Source organism: Falco cherrug, chromosome 2 (assembly GCF_023634085.1).
Source record: "Falco cherrug isolate bFalChe1 chromosome 2, bFalChe1.pri, whole genome shotgun sequence".
Taxonomy (NCBI): domain Eukaryota; kingdom Metazoa; phylum Chordata; class Aves; order Falconiformes; family Falconidae; genus Falco; species Falco cherrug.
Genome location: NC_073698.1, coordinates 23,308,801 through 23,335,765, shown reverse-complemented (window position 1 = coordinate 23,335,765; position 26,965 = coordinate 23,308,801). Strand labels below are relative to the sequence as shown.

Here is a 26,965-nt window from a genome sequence, read left to right as displayed (position 1 = left end):
ACAAATATTTTCCAGGGACAATCAATTTTGTCACCAGTCATCTGTGAAATACTAAATATCAAAAGTGAGTTTCATTTACACCTATCTTTAGGGATATCTCAATAATTAGATATGTGAAAGAACTTAAATTTTTCCATCCTCAAGAGGGAAATCAAAAGATTGTTATCATCTACCTACTTTGTTATGTGTGAACTAACCTGTAGAACTTTTAACAAATTATTGCTAATACATTTCACTATTTCATAAATATTAATTTCTTCCAGTACCCTGTGAGCTAATATAAGCAATCTTGATCTCATTCAAATGCTTAAATCTTACATGTTTCCTAAAAGTTATTCTACTGGAGAGTATATACCATTTAACTAGAAGGAGACTTCTCTTTATTTAAAGGAAAATTCTTATTAAACTCTTTATATGGGTTTCATTTGAATGTTGTTTCCACTTATTGAAAGCTAACAGCCCAACAAGAATTTTTAATTACAATTTCAGGAGATACTAAATTTTTTTGTTCTGTTATACAGTATGACTTAAATGGTGAAACATCCCCACACAAGTAGTGCTTTCTTATTTAACAGCCTAGTCTTTCAGAAAGAGCACCTCCTAACCTGTCTTGAGGTAACAGAAGTTTTTATGGATGTATACTATTGACAGCTAAACCATTTAAATAAAAATGTCTGAGTATTATTTACACAGGACACTTAGGTTCAGAGAATTCTGCACTCAGTGTAGAAGAAGCAGCTTCTAAAGAAATTCAGAGCACCCAATCCAGATCCCTACTTTGAACTATATTCTCCTTAATTATACAGGAAGAGCAGGGAAACAAGCCAACTCTGCCTGAAGTTAGCTCTCATGAGGCATCAATATTTCAAAGGTTCAGGTTGTTGAGCAAAGTTCTTCCATCAGTTACTTATCTTTTCAAGTATTCCTTACAGATAGTAAGGAAATCAGACTGTGAAGGATCCCTGAGACCTCACTGGACATTTTCCAGAAGCAGATCATTTTACCATATTCTATTTAATCCTTTATATACTTTTCAATCCAGGTGACAAGACTGAGAGGCATATAAACACAACAGTTTTCCAGTAACACTGTACAGCACAATATAGTACAAATCACAGTACTGCAACATGTTTATTTGGTCAGCAGAAGCACCACTTTCCTAGCCTGTTCTGATAGCTGTAACATACAAGCTAAGTGCTGGCTTCTTAAATTGACACAGATATATTCTCTGGCATCAGGAAAGATGGAAGTTCAGTTTAACAGATGGTAGTTGCCAATACTGGTTTAAAAACCCAAACATTTACAATATTTGCCCCTCTGCCTTTGGCAGCTACCTAATGCCTTCTTATCAGTCACAAGAAATTGCCAAAGGTTTAAGTGCACACAGAAACTCGCCAAAGGATCTGTGATGTGTAATATCCAGATCTGCTGATGGTTCTATCTTATAAATATTTTCTTTAAAAAGAGTTACTAGAATTAAGCTAACTTTTTTACAATCAGAAGTCCAAAAGATGCATAAAGAGCTTGATCTTTTTAAGTGTGAATGAAAAAAATCTCTGTCACTCAGAATTGTATGACTGCATGGAACACATTTCAGTAAGAGTTTTAAAGATGGGAAATAATCATAAATTGGTCTTAAAAGTGAGATTACATATGACAGATCAATAACACTACTGTGCAGGCAAAATTATTTTAGAATAAGCTTGTCTTCCACTTTTTCTTTTTCATCGAGATTTTAAAGTCCCTGTATATACTTATTAACATTGAAAATCATTACTTCTAGATTACATACTCTAGAAACAAATGAAAAAAGCAGATCAGCGTGTGGCAATCAGAGCACATATTCACTGTAGACTGCACTGCATTTCCAGACTAGGGGTAGTTTAAATGATCTTCAGGTACTGTTGTAGCAAGGATTGCATAGAGCACAGTTCATGATAACTCAGCACCCCATTCCCCCAAAAATGGCAGAGAAAGCTGGGCTGAGTTTATTTCAGTACTGCTGTGGCTGAACAGTTGTTATAGCCTGCAGTGTGATTTCCATACTACTGGAAGATAAACCCCGAGTTCCTGCACTTCTTATATGCTTGAAAACTGTCTTAAAGGAGGCGGCTGCATTTATACCTACCTGATAAAGCTGATTACTATCTATACAGCGTTATGTTTGACATTAAGTTAAAAGCAACTGTACTGCAAATCATTACTCTCAACTTACCTGGTGCTAGCCCAGCAGTAGCAGGACTTCCCATGGAGGGGTGAGAGAACAAGGCTTGTGAGAAGGCAGACATACTTGACTGGGATACATTACTCAGCCTAGAGGTTGATCCTCCTTTAGGAATAAATTCACTTGCAGAAGGATTTGGTGTCTGTTTAAAAACAAATGTAAATTAAGTATTTTAAATGTGAAGAGATGGACAGTGTCTACTCGGTATAAAATATTTTCTAGGCAAGCCCACCGAGCACAGAGGATATATTTAAGTTATATACAGCTTGCTGACAAGAACAGCATATACTGGAAACTGGTCTGCATGAACAAACTTAAATGTTTTTCTAGCTTATGTCTCAAATAGCATTAGCAAGCTTTCCACATGAACAGCTGATGTATGAGTTCATACAAACACTTTGCAAAGGCTTTCCATAAGCATTACATTATCAAGTTGGAGAACAGACTTGACACTGAGAAAACCTTGCTAACTGCTACAGACTGCTCCTATATGACTTCAGCAATTTCATTTCAAAGTAAGTAGCAGTTTCAAATTAAAGCAGTAAAAACGACTGCTGCTAAAGAAGTCATCCCTGCCTCTATTTCAAATAGGCCTGTGTGTTCCATTTTTTTTTTAAGTTTACTTCTGTTTTAACTAGCTATTCCATTTTTGTAGCACCTTTAATAACAAGGTTTAATTTGGCACCACAGAAACAAATAGCAGCAGAGTGACCATCAAACATGCAGTGTTTATTAGTACATAAAACATATCACACAACCAACTTTTAATTTCTATTATAATCTGTGCACAGGTTTTATAGCTGTGGGAGGTGTTTTGGGGTGAGATTTTTGTTTGGTTTAGCTCAAAAGGCAAAAAACTTATTATTGGGCAGTCAATTACAAAAGACATTAGTCAGAGAAAAAAGAAATAAAGCCAAGAACTAAAACCAATTATTACACATACTGAAAAACTTGAAGATTAACTGTCAAACTTAATTGTGTTAAGTAATCTTCAGAATACCTCTCAAAAGTATATAAACAAAAAGGGTAAAAGTAAGAAAACAGTAACAACTCCCAATAGACAAAGGATACTGTTAAGATAATCCATGATTTGTTTTTTTTAAAGCAAATTATATTGGGTAACTTCAGTTTTAGGCAGCTTCAAAATGACCAAATGCATCAACTGTTAAATTACCAATATTGATTTTTACCAATATGAATACAGTGGCATCAGAGAAATTAAGTTAGCGCCAAATTAGAAAAGAAGTGTGATTACAGAACACTAATTTAGACAGTGGAGAAGAGTATTTGAAAAGTATTCTTTGGTGCGTTAATTTGTTTTTAATATCTTTATTTGAATACTTCAGCCAAATATCATAGTATTAATGTATTTCAACGTACTGGAAAGGAAAAAGGATTCTAAAAACTAAAATTAAAGAGGATGCTCAGGTTTAAAACGTAATAGTAAGAATACTGCACCTTTAATCACACAATTTTAACCGTTAGCCACCTTATGATGTTACATGGTAGTCATTCTATATATTCATGTGTTGGAGTATTCAAAGAGCAGCTATAACCAGGGATGTAGATTGGTCAAGTAAAACACTTAAGATTTACATGGGTAAAAAGTTCATAAGAATTTTAAAACTCCTCAAGCACATTAAGGAAAACTTGCTAAAATAATACACCAGTGCAGCAAAACAAATAGTAAGTTGCGTTATACAGACTGAAAACAAGTAACTGACACGTGTAAACTCAAAAGGTATTATTCTGGACTTATCTGAATTTTAGGTACAGGAATAACTAAGCGAATGGTGTTCCTCTAGATAAAATCTGTCATGCAACCATTCAGCCAAATCTGCACTGAAACTGGAAAAAATGACAGAGGTGGTAAAGAGCCATATAGAATTTGTCCAAATAGCAATACAGCTGAAAAGTCATCAAACAAAACAACCAGGAAAGCAAAGGTCAGCATTTGTAGCATTTTGCTAAATGCACAGAAATTCAAAGAACTATGAGATCCACATTTTTTCCACTAGTAAAACTAGCCATGACACATCCACAGCTCTACCACACCAAAATACTATGTCAACTAGGCAAGAAGGGCAGGACATGGCAAAAAACTCGAAGTATGCAAGGGGAGAGAAAGACATCTTCTGGAAGATAACCTCAGCCTTTCCTAGAGCAACTGAGAGAGTTCCCAACATCCCATCCATACGATTCTAACTGAACTGTTAACACTTTCACCAACTGATTCAATCAATGCTTACAGCACAGAGCCACTTTTTATTTTGAAATGCATTCCACAAGTTTTCATAGACCAGTTTTGGTCTCCAAAAGTTACTTATATATCCATCATAATTTTAAAATGCAGCTGCTTGAGAGCTCCACTTTAACTGCTCTAGTTTATCCAAGTGAAAGAGTCAAACCCAGGAATCCGTTAAGCAGTTTGGGTTTATGCTGCAGAATAACAAACAGGAGTAGGTCAAGCCTGATGGAAATTCAATTTTCGTTCCATTTTTTGGTGTTACAATTCAGGATCAGAATCAACGCCTGATAAGATTAAGCTGTTTTTATATAACTTTGATGAAAGTATTTTATATGAGTAAAAAATATTTTTAGCTAGCATAGATAAATATTTGTATAGCTAGACTCTTTCCTATAAAAGCCTGTTTTACTTTTCTGTGGTATTACAAACATGAAGCTGTAATCCAAGACTTTCCCCATTGGCAAAGAAGTGATTTAAATTTTGGTTCCAATTTTAAAAGACTCTTCCACATTCAAGCTGTTTTCTAAATACAGAAAAATACTTGAGCTCCACAGCCACCAGCCAGAATAAACTAACAATAAACTAGTACAAGAAAATTTAATAATTTATGTTCAAAACTAGTTAATACTTTGACAGAAATTTTGAAGCTTAAGCCCCAGGCTGCATTTAAATACATTATGTCTATGTGAAGTTGCAGTTCTTAAAATTATTCCAAAAGCATACAAGTTTTCCTTTTTCAAACTCTGTAGATAACCTATTCTGCACCAATGAGCACACAAACATGCCAGAATTAGGAAGCCACATTCTTAACGCCAAATTATTCCAAAAATTACGTTCTTGGTCTGGAAAAATATCCTACTTTCACTCTGGCAACTCATAATACAAAGTTTAAAATCCAGTATCAGTTTTACATTTGGATCAATGGTAAGCTTGAAAATTCTGTCTAAATGGGGACTATGCCTTAAAATCCTAAAGGGTATTCTTACAATTTTTCTGTTATAATCTTACCAAACTTCCCAAAATTTAAATTTTGATAAGAATGAAAATAATCTATATCTAATTAGTGAAAAGCACTTTCTTCATTCCATATTATGTCTACATGTCCCACAAGCCCAGCTTTAAAACAAATTTTGCTTAATTAGTCATCAATTACTCATCTCGGAGTAAACTAATTTATTCATGCTACACCAGGCTTAAAATTTGAAGTCCAAGATCAGGATTGCTAAATAAAAAGTAAAGAAAACGGGTACTGAAGACTTTTATTAAGCCTTGGGAGTAAATAAAAGAATGGAGATGTAAGAAATACTTAGAGGACATGTAATGAATTATGCAATGCTATGATGTTAAAAATAAAAGCAGCAAATGCACTTTCTAAAGCCCAAACAAGAAACACAAAGCCTGCTAGCAATGTGCACTATGCAACAAACTAAAGACTGTATTTTCAGTTTCAAATGCAAATGTCCTGTGAAAAGGCATATACAAAATTATTTCAAAACATTAATTAACACATTTTCAACAAACAGCATTAAACAGAAACAAGTACAGCTGTGTCAGCTACGTTAAATCTTTCTAGCAACCCACCTAAAGTAATTTCCAAGTCCTATTTGCTAAAATTACCACCATTCCTTTTTCCTCTCAACCTGGCCAGTTTTAAGTCTCACACACACCCCTCTTCTTCCTGTATGCTCATACAAATACTGTCAAAACTAAAACAGGGAAGCAGCTTCCCTCAGTACTATCTGAACTAATAGCTGCATCATGCATTCTCACAAGAATGATTCCATGAAGAAATTTCACCAAAATACCCTATTTTCAGATTCTTTATGTCTGTGCTCTCCAAAAGAAAGAAGAGCCTCCCTTCAGTCAGTATTGCAAAGGAACTTCCAAAGAAAGAATGCAAAACTGAGTCCATCCAGCTCCACATACAAAACCAATTTCTATACAGCACATACAAATACAGTCCAAATGAAGGCTGAATTTAGCCATGATGCAATTAGTAAGGATGGAACCACAGCTGAAGTGAAAAAGTGAGGGAGGACTATAAAACAACTCATTTGTGTCACCATTCAGCACAAAGTTTGACTGGTGGCTTTTATGCTTTTAAAGATAAAAAAGGAAATACACCTAAAACATAGTGGGGAGGCGAAGAAAACTATTTTGTGGTATCACTGAAAAACAATTCAAGGCTCCTTAAAGGAAGGTGCAGATGAAAGTAAAGAGCAAGCCATGGATCTTAGCTGAACACCATCGCTAGGAGGACCACACAGCAGCATGCAGCACTACTGTATGTTGAGGAGCTGCATGTATCACAGATTTCTGTAATCAAGAAGTAAAATAAAAATTCCTGTTTCATCAACTGTCAATTTCAATAAATATGATTTGTCTTTATGCTCCTCAGTGATAAACTACTAAGGCCCCACTGCTGCATCAATTCATAAATGAATCCTCCAAGTGCCATGAAGTACAGAATCAGGCTGTAACACACGGATGCTCAAGTTATGGAGCCTTTGTTAAGGTCATGCAGGGATCTCACAGGAGTACTGGAACGGCTCCGCATCCCTCCCCCCATTTCCAGTTCAGTATCTCAAAACACCACTGAGATGTACAGCAGCAGCAGAGCCACCACCTCTTATTTTGGTGGCTGTAACACTACTTCATTGGATCGGTTCTGGTCCCATGTTCAGACCCACACCCAAAGCCAGCTACCTAAAGCAAAAAGTAGGCTGATTTCATTTTATTTCAAAATAATTTGCTAGTGTACTTACCACACTAGAACCAGGATGCAGTGTTTTTATTCTCTTTTTATGTTCTACTTCACCTCCAAAATTCATGTTGATCTGTTCTGACATCCCAAATTGCATAATCTTGTAATGGTTACAGAAAACTACCACTAAGCCATCCTCTACCAGTCTATTTTTAACATAGTTTTCAGAATCTCTCTCTCAGGAATTCAAAAACAACAAAAAAAGTGTTGCCTGTTTTTATGTGTGGTTATTTCTTGCTCTTTTGGGGCATTTCTTTGTTGTTGTTTTTAAGTGGGCAGGTGCACCATACAAGGAGCTTCACTTTATGTAGAGAGCATCATTGCAACACCTCCTTTCCAGGATTCCTTGTTAACTATGACATCAGGGAAGGACACAATCTGTGATGTCCGAGCAGCCCAGCAGACACTGGAGGGCTTCAAAGCAAGTCTCCTTCCCTCCCACTATTGAATTTGTGCAACATGCTACCTTATTGCAATTACTGTGACAAGTTGTCACATCAGTGGTACAATAAGCTCTATAGGCATTTCAATTAGTCAACATTATTAGCTGTATTGCAAGAGTTAGAGAATTTGATTAGAACTCAGTGAAATTTGTTGGTTAAAGATTTATTTCGTTTTAAACCAGAACACAGGCTCAGACAAATAAAGCTACTAGCAAAGTTTTGTTATATCTGACAAGAACTCACTAAAAAGTAAAGATTTGGAATATTTTCACATTTTTTAACAAAAATACTTCAAAGTATTGTAAAAATTCTAAAGTTTTAGAAGTCCATGTTCTTGATGCAATATTTTTCAAAAATTCATTTCTGTGATTTTTTTTTTAAGAAACAAACAAAAAAATGTTATTCATGGTGCTCAAGAACTGATCCATCTAACTAAAGAAGTATGTATTCCTACTAGTTTAAAGAGAATTACCATTTGCTATTATATGTATCATGGTGATGTAGCGGCTCAGGACATTTCCTAATGGGGTAGGAAATATCACTAGAGAACAAACTTTGGTTTGGGTTTTTTGGAGGAGCTGGGGTTTTTTCTTTTTTAATGCACAACCCAGAATACAATTCTCTCTGTGGGCTCCACTTTTAATCATTTAAATGTAACGCAGTATTTTAAAGAAAATAGATCTGGACTATAAATTCATTGCCATGCATGAGAAACAATTACACTGTTTTACAAGGCATGCTGTAAGCTACCTTGCTTTTTAAAACAGCCACTTTTTGGACAAAAATTACTAAAAATTGCACCATGAAATAATGTACTCCCACTTCTTAAATCATAGCTTTGGAAGAGTGGACATTCAAATAGACACATGAGTTTCAACACCTGCCCAGCACTGCAAACCCTCAGTGATTTTGAGATGTAATTCTGCTTACTCATCCTCAAACATGCCCTCAAACAGATGTGCCTCCATCATAATTTAACCTTTCTACTTCTTGCTTAGCACTCAGTCATCCAAAATTTAGTTTGTGTAACCTATATTCACACCTGCAAAAATCTCTAAACAGCCTGTATTTTGAAATAGTGAAGAGCAATGCTATCTGTGGATTACATACATAATAAAGTAGGAAAAAGTCAATCTGAAATCTCAGTGTGAAACTACCCATTCTTACATAGTTTCATGTACCAAACTTCTCCAGCCATTTTTTTGTATTTTATAATTAAAATTTCTAATTTTTAACAGTTCAAGCTTCGTTTAACTTAACTTAGAAAACATTCACACTACAATATAAAGATTTACAATGATCAGATCAAGATAAAAGTTGGTTTCTCACCTATGCAGAGCTTTATATATCCTCATAATCTCAGGTGCAGCCTGTTTTTACACCTTTCCCCATTCAGTCTGGCCAGACTCCACTGTTACTCTGCAATCCCTCCTGTTTCCCCTCCAATTTTATTTCCTATGGCTGGAACATCCTTCTTATTCTTATTTCTACCACATATGCGTATACATGCTTTTCTGAAGTCCCATATCTTCATGGGAAGCTATTGTAATTGCATCACATAATACAAAATCTTATGCTGTACATAGTTTAAATCAATTATGTAGCTGAAGATTCTGGCACACTAAAGGAACTTGCACCCTTCAAAAGCCACATGCTCTGCAACCAATCCCAAGCTACTACTGCTAACCTCAGAAAGCTAGGGGACCTCGAGCTTCCTTTTGCCACACTTTCAACACAACTTTGGAGAGCATAGGTTCTGAAAAGGCAATTGCTCCTGCCCAGAAGCTCCATTTCTCACACTACTGGCTCTCCAGCCTCCAGAAGCATTGGTTTTTTGCTCTACTCTAAGTGGAGCAGATCAAAAACAAACCTTGCTGCAACACTGAACAGCAGAGAAAACGGAGGATGAGTACAAATGGAGCTTTTCCCGCCCTTTCATGTCCATCTGAAATTCAAAGATCAATTTTCTGATTCACTCTTCTCAGAACTGTCTACTAATTTACACTCCCATTAGACACACACAACAAATTCAATCTGTCAATCTTCTTTCCCTTGAGAAAAGTAGTGCTTCATAGGCTCCAACCACTCCTCTGAAACCTTACCTGGTCCTTCTGCCAATGTTTCCTTTCTGCTTCATCTTCCTTCACCAGTGGCTGTGCGGCTCCCAGCAGCAAAAGGACTTAAGCCCAAACGCCCCTACACAATGTAGTATCCATTTGCCTGCATCATGCTGTCCATGACTTCCAGTATCAGTAACACAAAGATATCCAAACATCAAGTAATGCAAAACTAGTATTGGTATGGAAGGGCTCTCATATGAGCTTCGTGTTGGCCCTTACATGGCAGAATTTAGGAAACTGAAAGAAACTCTTAAGGTGCCAGAAATTCTATTTATCAGTCTGTTGTCAATTTACCCATTCCACTCACTTAGAAAACATCAAAAAGAACATAACCCTCACAGAAAAGACTGAAACAACAATCTCTGAAGAATCAAAAGCACTACACAAGTACAGAATAATATTAGTAGCAGTGTTGCAGTTCCCACCACTATAATAATTTCCACCTAAACTCCATGTTAATGGACACTGAGCTGATTCCTCCTAGACGATAACGAAGGCTAATGGTAATCCCAAGGATAACCTGCTACTTCCGTACAGATATGCTCAAATTCAGCTGTACATGTCCCCTCTTAAGGAGCTGAAGAAAATTCAGGAATAAAGTAAAGTAACAATAAAGTTTAACAAAAAAGTTGAGAAATATAAACTATCCCAACATAAGAATTGAAAATTTACACTTTCTGATCATGGTGGTTACATCTCCAAATTCTGTACTGAGGGAATTTATTGGCATTAAGTGTCAATCATTTTAACAAAACACTAATTTTACCAATAGAAACCTTGCAAACATGAAAATTAAAATAAAAGGTTGTGCATGTTTGCTTTTAGAATACATATAATGCTTACTTTTGCTCCTCCTCCACTGATTATAACAATCAAGCAAAATACATAGCACAGCAATGGGTGAAGAGAATAAAACATCTCCAAGTCACTGCCCCAGAGGGCCCTATGCCTACTTTGTGAAATAAATATTTGATCTGGTCTCAACCTATATTTGGAGTAACTGCTTCTAACATTTTCAAAATTTAAAATAAAGCACCCAAAATACTGAAAAAGTGACTAATAAACAATAATTTTACCTGTAAATTGTTTTCTGTGACTCTGTTCCACCAAACCATATTGATGGGTACTCCTGTTTTACACCTGTCAGCCAGACAGCCAATAGGGTTCTTTGATTTTCTTGCTTTTGATCCCATCGGAACTATCCTCTCATCCAGCATCCCCAGTCGATACTTCCTGGGCTACGAAAAAGAAGGAGAGAAACCAGGCCACTCCTAACAACCCTCATCTAAAGCTACACTAAAATAGGTATTACACTGTGATTTCTGGATTGGTGGAATAGGAAACAATTTGCAAGTAAAATTTATCTGAGACTGTTCCCTTTCAATCCTGACTATTTGGTTATAATAAACAGTACCTTTAAAAAAATGAAAATAAACTTCAGGGGCTACTAATTATTTGTAAGCAAAACCATCCATCACAAGTCAGCCACTAAAATATGAGCATAAATTGGGGAATTCTATAAAAATGAGGAATTGCTTAAAAACATCGTGTTTTTGAAATAGATACCTTCAATCACATCATAATAATGAACACTTCCCTTTAGATTATCAAACAAGAAATTAACAGCTTTTGTATGCTTCTTTTTAAATTCAGATTTGCCGAGACTCATCCCCTGAAGACTCTCTTTTAAAAATCAGGTAGACCCGAGTAGCCAATTACAGCAGAACTAAATGAGAAAAAACATTTCTGCTCAAGTTAATATTCAAAAGCCTAACTTCAACTACTGTCTTAAGTGAAAACAGACAAGAATTACCATGATAAACACATTGGAAATGGACTTAAAATAGAGAAAATAAAACTTGCTTGAGGAAGTGAACGTGCAATGCAGGAGGTACTTGCATCTCAATAGGAGTGACATTTCTATTACACTGGCAATGATCTATACAAATTGAACTATTTATAAAGCATGATATGACCATTAAATGAAAAAAGCATACTGGAAAAAAGAAATCTGGTAAAGACTTTCAGAACAGGTGAAGTACAGAAGTTCTCTAGATTTCTCTGTGCTTTCAAACCTGTGTGTACCTACCTAGTAAGTACCACCAAAAGAAATATTTCAGCATCTATGCATATTTAGACCAGGACCTTTTATACAGATTGTATCAACAATTGGACCAAATTGCAGGGGTTAGTCTGTTTTTCTTTTGCTGTGTTTTTGTTTCGTTTTTTCTCCAATGTGAAAATGCAGCTGTCATCATCTGGATATAGACCACTTTTAAAGTAATCAAAGCTTAACTTACCTTTATTTAGGTACCTACTTCATCTGGCACCTTAGAAATCTTACCAGTGTCTATCTTGATATGCATTTTAAAAATTGTTCTCAGGAAACAAGGCAAGAATCTAATTGGATAAGATTCCTCACTTATAAACAATTTGTAACACACAGAACAAAACTACCATAAAATGACTGCAAAAACAAAACTTAAGTAGATTCCCTCCTCCTACTTCCCTGAGAACTTTTAGGCTGAAAGCTTTGGAAAGGATTAAAACAGAGTAGAGTCCTAGTACTACATTTGCCTTAAGACAAAAAAAAAAACAACCTAAGAACAGCAAAACAAACAAACAAACAAGCCCCAAAACAAGCAAACAAACTCCACACAAAACACAAACACAAACAAACAACAAAAAGCACCCAAGGATACCAACACTGACTATGAACTACAAAGCCAATAAACTCCATGAAGGTCAAGTTAACCAACTTTAATAATAATGAACAAGACTGAATACTGCCATACCAATGAGAAATCTGGTAAACTGTGTAATGGGTAGCACAAAGTCCTCCTGTAGTTCAAATGCAAACCTGAACACGGTAAATCTAAATATTGGTTGTTTATTGGGAGAATCACTCAACTATTGGGCAATTTACCACCTCAGTAATCCAGAAGGACTACTAACATCATAAACTGCAAAGTCTGAGAAGTCAGGCATACAAATAATGTTGGACTTTAGGGCAGCGTATGTAAGCAGTATGAGCTTTCTTTAGCCTGGCTACTGGAAGTAATAGCGTGGAATAACAGCTTCCCCATCTCTCTCTCCATGTTCAACCAAGTGCAGGGGCACAGTCTGCCTCAGACTACTGGATTATAACCCAGTATCCAAACACATTCCTATTGATAAAGGGTTCTTTTAATTCTCTGTAATAACAGGTGACCTATATGTATTTTGAAAAGGAGAACCAAAACAAAAGAGGTACTGAGCCAACGTGCAGGGAGGCTATTTCAGTTACAATGGGATTCAGACACCAGGCAACAGAATGAAACCGTATGTCAGGTTTCATGAAGGACCATGCTGGGGAGCAGAGGAAGGGGGGCAAAGAGTGGTCAATTCTATGCCATAAAGCAACACAGAGACAATATGAGTTCATATACCAGTAGTCCTTGGCCTACTAGTATGAAAAAAATAAAGTGGGTGAGACTAAATTAAAATTTTACTTTCATTATGTACTATAAAACTTCACCAGTGAATTAATAGGCCAGGATTTCATTGTTCAGACAGACATTGTAAGACGGAATATACAATATTTTTATATTTGATATATTTGACTGAAATAAATTTCAGTCTATTTGCATCAAAATCATTCTAAATTATATTTGTTTTCAATGAGCAAAATGGCATCTGATTCAGAAAGCCAATCTGAGTTTACAGAAGAACAGAAAACAGAAAAAGTGTTTGCCAAGAGGAGAGATTCAATAGAAAGATCAAATAGATTGAGCAGTTTAAGTCTATCAACTTTGCTACATCCTTACCTCTACACAGAGGAGCAAATAAAGCAACAGAGACAGAATAGTGCAACTTGAAAGAAGCAAGCGACAAGCCACTGATCATTTCTGAACTAATATATCTACCTGAAACACAGAGGCATGACAATCTAGACAAACACATGCAACTTCTTGGCATGGGGACAATATCTCTTGGATGATCACAAAAGCAATTACATTTTTGCCTTCTGTAAAGTCTTTCTATGAGGCAAAAAAACCTGTTCAGTCATACAGATGAAGGGATAGTTCAACTTTTGGGGGGGGAGGTGGAAGGGATGGGGGGGGGGGTGGGGTGTGAAAGGTGGCTAAAGCATTTAAATACTTCACAATCCTTCAGCAAGTATTTCTTAAACTAGGCTGCAACTCCCAACACGGTTACAAGTTCCAAATAGGTTTTGAAAGGTCAACAACATCACAATTATTTTTAAATGGAAAAATAAGGTTAAACTACAATAATTATAACGAAATCTAAGAGAAAAGAAAAAAAAACCAAAAAACCAAATTACTACAAAACATTACTGGAACAGTTCAGTTCCTCCAGGGCAAAGAAGTGTGAAGCAGTAGTAATTACTGACTGCAAATGTTTACATAAGGCAGGGAACAGCTAACTACCTTTAATTGCTAGCAACAGCTTGGCTCCCCAGGGTGAGAAGGGTAAGCATTTTCAACTGTAGCTAATAATTATAACCCTTGCCCTGTAGAACCAAGTCACTGCCAGCAATTAATGATAGGAAGCTACTGGTTGGCATGATCAGAAGGAAGGTGTTACATTAGAAAAGATAAACCCCCAAAGCCTGAGAAACATTACACCTGAACAAAAGAAATCCACTCTAAAAAGGTCCTTCATGAGTAGCATATTCACATCAGAATACTACTACAGACAAGTAACTTCATTAGCCCATGCCAGAAAATATTCCTGAAGTCAGCTTAATTAGTTGCTTCTCAGTCATTCAACAAGAAGTTTGGGAACATGTTTAGCAAGTTCATTTTCTTCCTATTATTTGCTCTAACAGTGTCTTTGCCACCAGTTCCTCCTGTTTCACTGACAGTAGGCAATGCCACACTTCCTCTAATTCAGGAGTAGTCACATCACTGGTGTAAGATGTTACAAGGCTATCCTAGAGGAGTCAATCTAAACAAGAAAAGATTTACAAAAATTCAAACTGTAAAAAGTCCTCCTGTCTACTAACTACCATGTAATATCTAAGTTGGGATAAGCTGGCAAATCAAACTCTACAATTCCAAAGTTTTCTTCCACTGAAGATCTGCAAATGGATTTTTTCAGGACCACTCACGTCCTAGATTACATTTCTGTTCCTTAAAATGCATTTACCTCTAGTGGGCTTTGAAATTTAGATTTACAAGACATTTTCTGTACCAAAATATGCACAGTTAAGTTTGACATACAAATACACGAGCAGGCTATTATGTTTTATAGTGAATAATCTGAGCTATGGTAATGCTGCCTATGTGCATATACTACTGAAGCAAATAGAAGTGATCTTAAGCCTTCCCCATCACAGGCTAAATTAAGCAGCATTACCTTAAATTACCATAGCTAAAAGGTATCACAGTAGCATTAGCTAGGGCTCATCTGCTGTACAGCGAGTTGACTGTATCTGCATGAATAAACATAAAAATAGTATTATATTGTCAGACAGGAAAGATCAGGTATACAATACCATATTTTCCTTGTGCTATTTATAATAGAATTAAGCAATATATGCTATTTCAAGTTTCAATGTCGACTTGTTTTGCAAGCCTTCAGCTTCTTTAACAGAAGTTAGTGGCAAAGAGCATTAGAAGAGGCTAAGAACTCAGCTGAAGTGCCAGTCCACTCAAAGAGAACCAACTTTTGTTGTATTATGTCTTTAAAGCAAAAAGCTAACTACAGGCCATTGGTATCATCAATGCTATTTGCATGCAATAGAGCTATAACTGAGTAGCTGCAATAAGACAGTACTTGAAACACCCAGTTGTGGATACAAACTTCAATATGTTATTGAGAAAAAGCCTCATAGTCTGGGCAGAATCCCTATTATATAGGCGCAATCAGCTAACAAGGATCTTAATTGTGAATACAACTGCAAAACTGGGTTTAGTAATAAGCTTTACAAGGTTTTACACCTGAACACTAGATACAGTCACCAGGATTATCCCAACAGATTTGTAAGCTGCTATATGAAAAAGAGAAGTTGTCTTGTCTTTCCTTTTTAAGCTTTGTGGCCAACCGAGCTACAAAACACCTTCATATGGCCTGGGTTTGTTGCTAACCAAGATACTTTCTCCTCTTCCTCTTTCAGCCTCTCCCTGGTAGAGGCAGATGATACTTGTTTTCTGTATCTCAACTTCTGAAGGTTGGAACAATTTTTTTACTTTGATATCCACAAAGAAGTGGAATAGGAGCCTGGTTGACAGGTTAAAAATAATTGCGGTTGGTTGGTTGGTGTTTGTTGTTGGGTTGTGGGGCTTTTTTCTCTTTTTATGAAAAAAAGGAAGAGCATGCTAACATTTATAATGCTTGTATGTCTATAATTTTAATGTTTATTATTACATCCAGTTGCAGACTAGCCACCCTTCCATCTGGAACTTTTTTGTAAAGCTGTTCATGAAGCCCTGGGTTTGACTGGGAATAAAACTTTCACTAACTGGAAAGTATCATACAGAGACAAAGATAAGATTCTTCTACCCAAAGAAAACTAAAATGTGCTCTTTGGCATGGAAACAGGTCTTATTCCAGAGCAACATATTTGATCACTGCAAAAAAAACAAAACATTCTTGGTTCAATCAAATTATAGAGTGAAAGCTGCAACAGATCAGACATTACATCATGCATTTTAAACCACAGCAAAGGAAAACTTTTCAGGTATACATACTAAATGGTGTATTTCATGAGCACATATGCTGAAAACATGAAAATCCTGAAGTGTTCAAAAAGAGCTATGGAAAACTGACATATCTTTCAGTCAAATCTTTTGTCACCAATTTTGCAGCCTAGCCAAGTTGGATGAGGTATGAATTACCACAACAGCTCAAACCTAGCATGGATGTAGTTATACTGACCAAGTTCTTTACTAAGAAACTAATACCACTGGCTGAATTGAAATAAGCTGGTGGAAAAGCAGACTTTTTCCACCATCATTACAGCAGACAGTTCAAACTGTATAGCGAAGACTTGCCAGAATACCACCACCCCAAGATGTACTTTTAGAAACATCATTGTTAAAGCAGCACTCAGTGAGCAAACTACAGGGGTTTTAATGCTTAAAGTCTCTTTTCTAATAGGCCAGAAGTTTTTATATTACTTATAAGAATAGTAGAAAAACAGCGTACAGTTAAAAACCAAAAATATAGGTAAAAGGGAACTAAATGCAGATGTAACTTTTACTCTGGTCTTTACTGAGCACAATTTATCAAAATTGATTTATTTTGTAGTTGCTTTAAGTATTTATATAGTCTTCAATAAATGTGTGCACGTTTAAAACATATTACCTGCAAACATTTATTAATTTTCTCTAGAAGCATAATCTGTCTTTCTATATTCCTGCAACAACTTTTGCATTCCTTATAAACTGTAGCATTTTATTATTACAGTATTATTATTAATATTTTATTTCATTATTACAGTAGGGGTGTATAATCCCAGAAGGAAAACTTCAGGTTTGAAATATAAGTTTAATCCAGGTACATTATAAAGTCTGTGCAGCCATAATTCTGCAGTTTAAAACACAGTGATGTGACATAGTGTTTGGTAATGACCCCTCAGCTTCCCAGAACATGATTCATGCTTCTGAGAGAGAAGGTATTCAGGAGACTACGAAACAACTGTCTCTGTACATTTTCATTAAAGGTAAATACAATAAGAGCAAACATGGCACACATGGTTTCTCAATAAACACCACTGAAGTATATAAAGATCAGGTATCAGAAGTGTCAAGAGCTGGAGACAGGAAGCTGGAGAGAAATATAGCTTCCCAACAGGTAACAAAACTAGGAGGAGGACAGGACACTCAAAAATAAACTAGTAATAGTTTAGGTCTTAAGAATTTGGTTTCTACAGCACCTAAAGTTAGCTTTATTGTTTTCTTCTAACATGATGAGGGAAACTCTCCTTGTACTCATTTAAAAGCTTACATTTATGCAGACTAGGTTTACAAGTAGTCTTTTGTTTCAAAATAATTTTCTCTGCACATTTATTACTGCTGATCAAAGTATATGAATTGAAGAAGTCTGTTGTCCAGTCTCCTTGCTGTAAATCTCCATAGACAGCACTAAACAGCAGCACCCTGTTCTGGTGAACTTTAGTCCAAATAATCTTTACTTTCCATTCTAATCTAGCTTTAAGAGTCTTTTGGTCCTGGCTTTTACTCACCTAAAACCAATAGAAGGAGTTCTAAGAAGAAAAAAAAAAGTCTTCAAAATACACATAAAACAGCATTAAAATTCTACTGAAAGTTGTTCATTACAGCTGTTGGTTCACTCCTTGCAGTCTGGGGACTAACAGTGGTTCTCACCTTAATGATCCTCCTCTAGGTGTGACTGAACGATTAAAAAAAATGAAATGGAATAAACCAATGTTAGGAACTTTTCAGAAGAGTTCAGTTTTCATGAGGATTGAAGGTATGAAAAAACAAAACAAAATGTAAAAGCAATGCTTTTCACTATTCTGTAAGGCTGACCAGTGACAAGTAGGGGAACCCTTTAGCCTGGATTGGTGGCAACAGTCTCAGAACAAATTTAAACAAAACCTTCATCATTGATTTTCTTTTTAGTGCATTAAGCAATCATCCACTTGGCAACAGATTCTGATCAGTTATGTTGCACGTTTTTACGAACTGTTTACCAGAACCACCAAAATGAATTAAAGGAGTTTTCCAGTTAGATCATTTCAGGGTTTATAGAGGAGCATTCTCCTCAGTAATGGCTAAAGCCAGTTTAGGAAAAACACCCAACAAGTTCAAGTTCAGAATGCCACCCTATTTTTAACAAGCATAACATGTAACTGAAGAAAAAAAAAAGTGTGACATTATTCTCAGAAAAGAGGGTTAGTCTATTACTTACTCTAGCTTTTGTTCCATGCTTCACAAATCCTACTTGTGCGTTGCAGATTAACACTTACCTGAAAATCTCTTACAGGAAATTCACTTTAAGGTTGCTTGTCTTACTGCATGTGGAGTTACAACAACCGGACAGTAAATCCAAAAGGTTTTACGGTTGACAGAACCTCCACCAAGGCTCCATCTACAGAAATACTTAGCTCCTTTGATTTCATTTTAAGTACCCTATAAAAATGTCTTTAAATAGTAATCTTAGTTTTCCTGAAATCTAAAATTGAAATGCAGTTTAATAATTTCTAAACAGAGAAAATAACTTCAAGAACGTTCAGAAATGTTCAAGGACTATGTTTACTTTTTAAACAAAAAGTAGAATGCCTTTAAATATCAAAATAATCAAAAGCAACCTAAATAGCCCAGTCACACTAATTAGTTTCAAAAAAGCTGTCTAATTAAAAAGCAAGGATATAAGAATTGCAATCATCAAACTTTGTCTTTAATATTTTATTCATATCAAAGATTTATGTCCATATGGCCTGCCCATTGTTAAAGGGCAGGCTGCCAGAGTAACATGGTCAGAAATACCCAGAGACACTAAAGATCATTAAACTTAACTTCCTTGCTTAACACAGTTGCATATTACATGCTTTTACAGAAACTAATAACAGTTTTATACAACACAAACATGCAGGTTTTACATAGTTGCAAATAACTTAATAGTTCCAAATATTTAAAATATCACAACTCTTGATTTGTAAAGGAGAGCAATTGCTCTTTATTCACTTACCAAGACTGTATTATATCTGTCCTCCAAGTCAGTGATAAACGAAGGAAATGCTGGTTTTGCCAGCTAGTTCGGAACAAACAAAACCTTAGCTCTGGGCTCTTAGCAAGAAATTGAAAGTTTTTTTCAAATACTAGATATTGTAAACAACTACATTTGAGCTAGTCACCAAGGCTCCCTTTAGAGTCAATAAGCAGAAGCACAAACATCTAAAAAGCTATCTTGTGCTACAGCAGGCATCAAGCACTGGCCTGATAAATCACATTGCTCAAGTTCTAAATAACCCCCACCTACTCTGGTGAGAGGAGATCACACAAGTTTTTAAATACCTGGCACTCAAGCATTTAGTGCTTTTGAGGAAATCACTGAATACAATTTGACTATTGTACAAAAAAATACTAAAATTAAGAAACTACATCCACAACTATTTGCAATGTATTGTCTGGCAGTAAAAGTCAGTCACAGAAGTGTGATTTGTTTCTCATAACTTTAGCCATCAACTTTTATCCACTTAAAGCAGGCACTGACTTCTAGTTTTTCACAAAATACTTTTCTCAATGTGAGCTGCATGTTCCTTTAAGCTGCTTATCTCTCTTTGCTGACCATAGAGGGAGCCTGGACGCCTAGATTTTAGACAACTCAAGTAATATTAAAGGGAAACTTCCCCATTATTAACATTCTTTAACAAGCTTTTATACAAACATACATTACAAAATAAGAGTCATAATAAACTATAAATTATTAATATGCAAAGCAAAACACAGATCTCTTTCAATTAATGCCAGTTATGTTTGATATATTAATTGGAAAACAATCCAAGTCAACCAGTTTCACAGATAATTCTTTCTCTTGATACTATTTTAGCCATGAGTAATTTAATGATTTTTTTTTTCTTGAGGGAAAAAAAGGGATCAAGTCAGAAAAGACTCTACATTTGTATTTGAGCTGTGAGTTATTTGATTGGTTTTCATTTTGTACTGTTTAATTAACATTGAAGTAAATTTTAGAGGCAGTGGTCACTCTGGCAATACTTCTGTATGATAGTTCGTTTTCTTTGGTGCATACAGTTTACATACTTAAGTGCATATGCACATACATACATATGTGTGTATATATATAGACACAGTTCTTGCAGACTGCATTAAGAAGAAAAATACACTTGTTTTCATTCTTACTATCCTCAGTAAGTAGATAAACAACATTTATAATTGCTTACATGCAACATCCAGTGCACTATACTGGCATTAAGGAAAAGGGCAATTCAGAGATTCCATGTCGTTTGGACACATCATAATATTAGGAAATGAACATTCTACAACAGTGTTTCATTTCAAGGAAGATTGGTCTGGTGAGCCAGCTACGGCAATTATCTTTAAGCTCAGTTTTCACCTGCAGGAATGATACAGAGCTCCCAATTGCCAACACACAAATGAAACTATGAAAAGTCACCAGCATGCTGATATAGCTTGCTTTCAAGACAATGCATTATCAACTAAAGGAAAGTTCAAGATCATGTGGCCAATAAGAAAGTAGTACAGCATGAAACTCATCAGCGAAAGTAAAATTTGACAACTGGTTGGGACAAGATAAAATCTTTTTTGATAAGCCACAGTTCACAAAAATGAGAAGGAACTCTGGTGGAACCAAACTTTTGTCTCTTATTCCAGCCACTGCATTTGTAATTGTATAATTGGAAAACACCACAACCTATGTTGGTGCAGGTCAAAGGTTTATGAAGATGCCATCTAGCCCTCAGCAAAAAAAAAAAAAAAAAAAAAAAAAAAAGATTTCTCAGTACAGATTAGAGAGGAAGAAAAAATATCCCAAACCCTAGCTTCCCAATAATGCCAGAGAGTGTCTTTCAAACTAAATGCATTCCAAACTGCAAGAATTACTTTCACGTCATGTACAAAGAAATGGAGGAATGACTCTTAATATATTCAGAACTTGTTGCCATGAAGGCTTGCAGGTGGCTTTGTGACTCAGTACAATAAAAATAATTTCTTTTCACATTCAATGGACTATGTCCTGATTTTCATATCCAAAGCATTCTTAAACACTTCAGTTTATAAGAACTTGGAATACTTCTTAATAGCAGCAGCAGTCTGGTCTAGTAAAGTAGTAAAATCTTATTTATATCAGCAGCAACATATTAAAATAAATCTAGTAACATTAGAAGAATCATCCTTACTTCACCTAGCATTTCAAGTTATTCCAGACCTTCCCTGTCAACTCATCTACAAATCTGCTACTTAAAATGTAGTTGCTGCCTACCTTCCTCCTTTGAGACACACTGAGGGCAGCAAAGTCATTGAACAAGGATGAATTTGGTGAGGTTAGTGGATCTGTAAAAGAACGTAAATAACATATTATATATCCCTCATTAAAAAGAGATTTTATATTTTTAAACTTATTTCTGTATGGAAAAAAATCATTTTGACAAAACTAAGTTTAGCAACCACCCTGCTAAAACCCACAGCATTTATTAGATTCTGTGCAACTGATCAATATAATGGTGCTCATTAGCAGAATTTAGTAAGTTCAATTGCTATTGACACTATTTAATGTCCATCTAACGTTACCCAAAATTAGTAACCTTCTGTATAACACAGTCTTACAAATAATGATGTGGATCTTACTTGTTCTGTCACTGTTCTGCACAATTTAAATCAGAACTAAGGGTAGCAAGAGTGTACATCCTGTTAGTGGCTTTTTACTGCTTTTTATTTGTCCCTATGCATCCTCTTTCCAGAGTTGAAACACCAAAAACTGAGTAACAATCACAGATAAAACTTAAAACTCTGAACTGCATGAGTTGAGCTGTCTCATCAGCAGATGACTGCCAGCTGTAAACATTGGTGTTCTGATGAAACACTTTCTTCAGCATCAATACATACTCCTTAAAAGGGTAATTCTACAAGTGAAGCACAGCTTGGTGGGGAAGCGGGGTGGAGAAAAGGATTGGGACACAACAGAATTTAAACCAGGCTGACTTGGGGAAACCAGTTTCTCTCCTTCAGATGCATCACTATTGCTGTTTGGCCTGTCACAGTCAAACTCCGACTGCATTTAAAACTGGAGACCTCCAACTGCCTTGAATAGCTAATTGTTTGGTGGGACAAAAGAACAGAATTAATCACAAAACCTACTGGAAATGAACCAGGAGGAAGAATAAACAAAACAAAACAAATTTCAATTTTCAAACAAGTTAATTTTATAGTAGTTTCTATCATGCTTAAGAAATTATAACCCTAGTAAGTAGACTAGCTGCAGGGTCAGACATGCAAATAAGAGTTCATCATTTACACAGTAATTTGCAGAGCAGAAATATATTTTAAATGTATGCCCTTGCCACAAGGGAGTAGTACCCTCTTCTTTAAAGAAGATATTTTAACAGCTACAGCTAAAAATCTGCAGTGATTCTGAAAAGCGAATTACAGAAGTTCACTATACCCTCCACAATAGTATAGTGATTATGAAGGCCTGCGCTACAGAGACACTTTGTTCAGTTAAAAACCATGTTCCCTGTTAGCAGGGAAAAAATTGTAAGAGGTAAAGTACTGCTTACAAGACAAAACTCAACAGCTATTAAAAATCATCAGTTATGTGATACATTTCACAAAACTCATACATCCTAAATTTAAGAATAAAAACCTGTATATTCATTCCACACAACAACTTACTTCAAAAGCACAATAAAAAGGGATGTTACTGCAGAGCAACAGAAATGCTTAAGCTATCAGTGCTTTACAGTGGATATCCAAAGTAGCATCTCACTTGAAGTGACAAGATCAATAATGATTTTTTTTTTATTTTTTTTTTTTTTTAGTTTTAGTTGTGGTTTGTTTTGGTTTTTTTTTTTAGTTTTTCCCTACTGCAGCAAAGGGAAGGCTCAAAAATTTATGAGTTCTATAGCACTTCAGCTTTGTTTTAGAAGTAATCACAATACAATACTGCTAAAAAAAGTTCTACTGCATCTCAAATCAAATCAGAGGAGGGGAAAAAAACCCCACCCTTAAGGCTCAGTTTTTCAAAAGTGAATCTCTTACATATTAAAGTATGTTTGGAAATTTATTACTTTAAACGTACATACCATGGCCTGCATACTGCTTGGCACTGTCATTGAGAAGGCTAGGGGAGCTGCTGCTATTTGTCATCCTCTGCAAAAATAAAAAGACAAAAGTGTACATGTAAATTAAAGCTATAATGGACTAAGTGAAGGCATTGGGGATGACATCTAGAAAGTTTTAAGAACAGACTATGAAACCTGTGTTCATTCCCTATTTAATAAATACTCTAAGCAGACAGTGATTTGCAGCTGACAAACATTTAGTAAAATAAAGCATTTTGCATGAGAGCAATGCAAACCTAAAATGACTGTATATTAAAACAGAACACTATCTTCACAAATTTCTAATTTGGGAGGGTCTACCAAACCTGTGGTTGTCTTCCTGTACGTTGTCAAAATGTTAGATAAGCTACTTATCTCCTTTAAACATTCTTTCACACTGTACTCCTGAAACAATTCCTCCCTTTATTATACACTACCATCGCAACATGAAACTTTTCCAATGAAAAATACTCAAATTAGTATAGCATTCTTCTTAGAAACAAAGTAACCTTTTGAGACCTTTCAGCAAAATCATGTGATCCTTGTAAGCCATCAGGACATCTGAAAACCTCTCAGCGTTCTTCCTAGACTCCACCTGCTTCTCCCACATTCCTCTAGAGACACAGACTAGCAAATAAACTAGACTTAAGTGAGGCAGTGCTGCTCTAAGAGCTACCACTGCTTTGACAGAGAAGTTCGAAAGTGTCTCTTCTAACTCCTGCTTATTATTTTCTTTGACCAGTCTCTCAAAAGAAGAAAAGGTGTGAGAAGAAAAGCAAGGCAAGGTCAGGAAGTGTTCTCTATCACTGAGAGAGACAACCAGTAATTTGCTAAAATATTCCCTGCCATGCTTTTGGCCCACGCCAACCAGGAGTCTCCCAGCCAACTTCCAAGCACTATTCAGCAGCAAAAAGGTTTGAGATCCCTTCAAATAGACAGTTTGCATGCAGCCTCTGCTTTACTGAGTGAGTGTACATCTGCACAAACAGGCCATTTTGTGCCAGCTGGCCCTAAGCATCAAGGAAAGTTTCCAGGCATGTTTAATTTAGTAGTCTAGACACAGACCAAGACTCAAAACTGGTCACTGGAGTTGCTCTTCATGCTTACATTTTTCCACAACCAACCTCAATGTTGATGGCAGAGGGCAAGAAGCTTCCTACATTATACTTAAACACCATTACATCTAATTCTTGACAAGATCGATCAATATTCTGGAGTAAATTTGGCAAGAATAGTGGAGAACCAATAGAAGGTGGAGCGTTATCTAACATGGTAGAAATGTAAACCTACTGCAGTTCAAATTTCTCAACATTTGCAGTTTTCATACTACCACTGAGTTCACCAGAAGCTTCAGCTTTTAATAATTGTATCTAAAAGAACAAATAAATTATGTTAAGTAGTTTTTATATGGAAAGCGAGTTGTAAAAAACAATAGCCTGCACGATTAGAAAAGTAACTTGAAGAAAGCTTTGGTAAAATTCAGGTTCTTCAGCAGGTATTTTCAAATGGTACCCTCTCAACAATCCTTCAGTGCTTTAATCCCCCATGTATTATTTCCATTATCTGTGCTCCATTGCTGCAGCAAGCTTTCTACCATCGTTCAGGCTTCTCTGATGCAACTCTTCATTGATTACAAGTATGTAGTACTATATGAAGCAGAACTATAGGACAATACATGTAATACACACATTTAAATACTTCATAATGTAAATACTTTATATGTAAACACTTCCACTTTTTCAAGACTTAAATAAACCTGGTTGCTATATACTCTTTCCTTATTTTGATGCCACTTGTCTTATTTCTTAAATATACTGAACTGACACAATGTAACTCTCGCTAAAAGGTCAGTCATCAACAATCAGTTCTTTACACAAAAGGGATGCCTCTAGTAAAGCAAAGTTTACTTATTTCTATAAAACAAGGTAACACTTTGGCAGGCCCACGGTGAGTTAGTGATCTTGCCCCAGTTCAGAAATGCTCATCCTACTATCCACCACCAAAATAGGAAAGATATCAAAGAATAGGAATATATCAAAATAAATAAATTCTGGATTATAGTAGCTTAACTATTCATGCATCATATTCAATTCCTGACTAAGCAACGGAAAGACATTAAATAGTTTTCACAAATATTTGAAAAGCATCCCCATTATTTTCTTGGCACACATCCACACTGATCTTTTTAAAAGGAAGTGGTTTCTTTCAGATTTGCACAAAATTTGTCCAGGTGTATATAAAAATAGTGTTAATGTCTATTTATACACTCAGATTTTCATAATGATTTTAATGCAAAAGGTAATGGTCTGTCAGAATGGGGATAAATATGGTATTTAAATTTAGGTCAGTATCAAAGATGTGTAAGTATACGGCTTAAGCTTGGAATCAAAGCACTTTTATGACATCAATATTCTATCTCTTCAAGTCCAGGAGTTAAGCATTTAATCAACGGACTTGCGATGTGAATACCTGTCTCCAATAATGAAAATCAGTGCTGATATAATCACTAAAAACATATAGTGCACACGAGAGTTTGCAACAAAACACAGTACAAAATTCTGAAAGCACAATGCAAACAAAGCCTATGAACATCAACCGTTCTTTTACAAAGTCAAGTCTTGTTCAAGGTGCAAATGTATTTTACATGAATAAGGATTCTGAAAAAACAAAGCTTCTCTCACTGATCTGGGACAGCTCTTGCTTTAACAACCACTTGTAAGCTGTACCTTGAAGGAGGTTAAAAACCTCCACCACTCATGAATTTTTCATTTTGCTCACTTATTACACAGGCACAAGCTTCTTACCTTAACTTTATTCATAGAAGACCTGCATGTAATTAGCAAAGGATTTTTAAACTGTTTTAATATTAAAAATTTCACCACACCAAAAGCATTTAGCCTTAATGAAAGTTATTCCTGCATCCGATTTTTACCAAGTCGGGTTGAAAATGTCTTGTAAGAAAAAAAGAAAGGGAAACTCAAGTACTATTTGTTGTTTGTGTTTTGCAGAAGTCCGTTTTGATTTTAAATAACACTTCCCAATCTCTTCTAATGTTGTTTCATACAAATTCAATTTCAAAACAAGAATGCAATCAGAAGAGCCTCAAGCCCAAAGGATGAAAGCTCCAGAAAGGTAAGAGCAATCACGAACAGGAGAAGAAAACTATTAAGCCTGCCAGGCAAGGCAACCATGCACATATGATAGCTTCAGGCTTTTTTAGTACCTCATGACTTTCACCATAAGGAAGTTAATATAGTAAGGCAACTTTGTCATAACATAACCAAGTGCCATACCACCATCACTCAGTTCCATGTAAAATCCTTTTCTCTGCCTGCCTATTGCTACGATTGATTTAAATTCTTTAAGCATTAGTTAAAATTCAACTAGGCTGACTGGCA

At 35.7% G+C, this 26,965-nt stretch overlaps 1 protein-coding gene across 11 annotated transcripts in view; it reads right to left on the bottom strand.

Moving 5' to 3' along the window:
• Positions 1-26,965, bottom strand: part of PAN3 (poly(A) specific ribonuclease subunit PAN3) — an 81,967-nt gene that overhangs the window by 34,729 nt on the left and 20,273 nt on the right. For 10 of the 11 annotated variants that reach the window (XM_055702695.1, XM_055702696.1, XM_055702685.1 and 7 more), the window contains 5 exons: positions 23,550-23,616; positions 21,731-21,801; positions 19,460-19,522; positions 10,876-11,037; positions 2,216-2,366 (listed from right to left, as the gene is read on the bottom strand). In XM_055702695.1, the coding sequence (XP_055558670.1) occupies positions 2,216-2,366; positions 10,876-11,037; positions 19,460-19,522; positions 21,731-21,801; positions 23,550-23,616 (514 nt within the window). The remainder of the gene's footprint in view (positions 1-2,215; positions 2,367-10,875; positions 11,038-19,459; positions 19,523-21,730; positions 21,802-23,549; positions 23,617-26,965) is intronic. The other variant, XM_055702692.1, reaches the window with a different exon arrangement.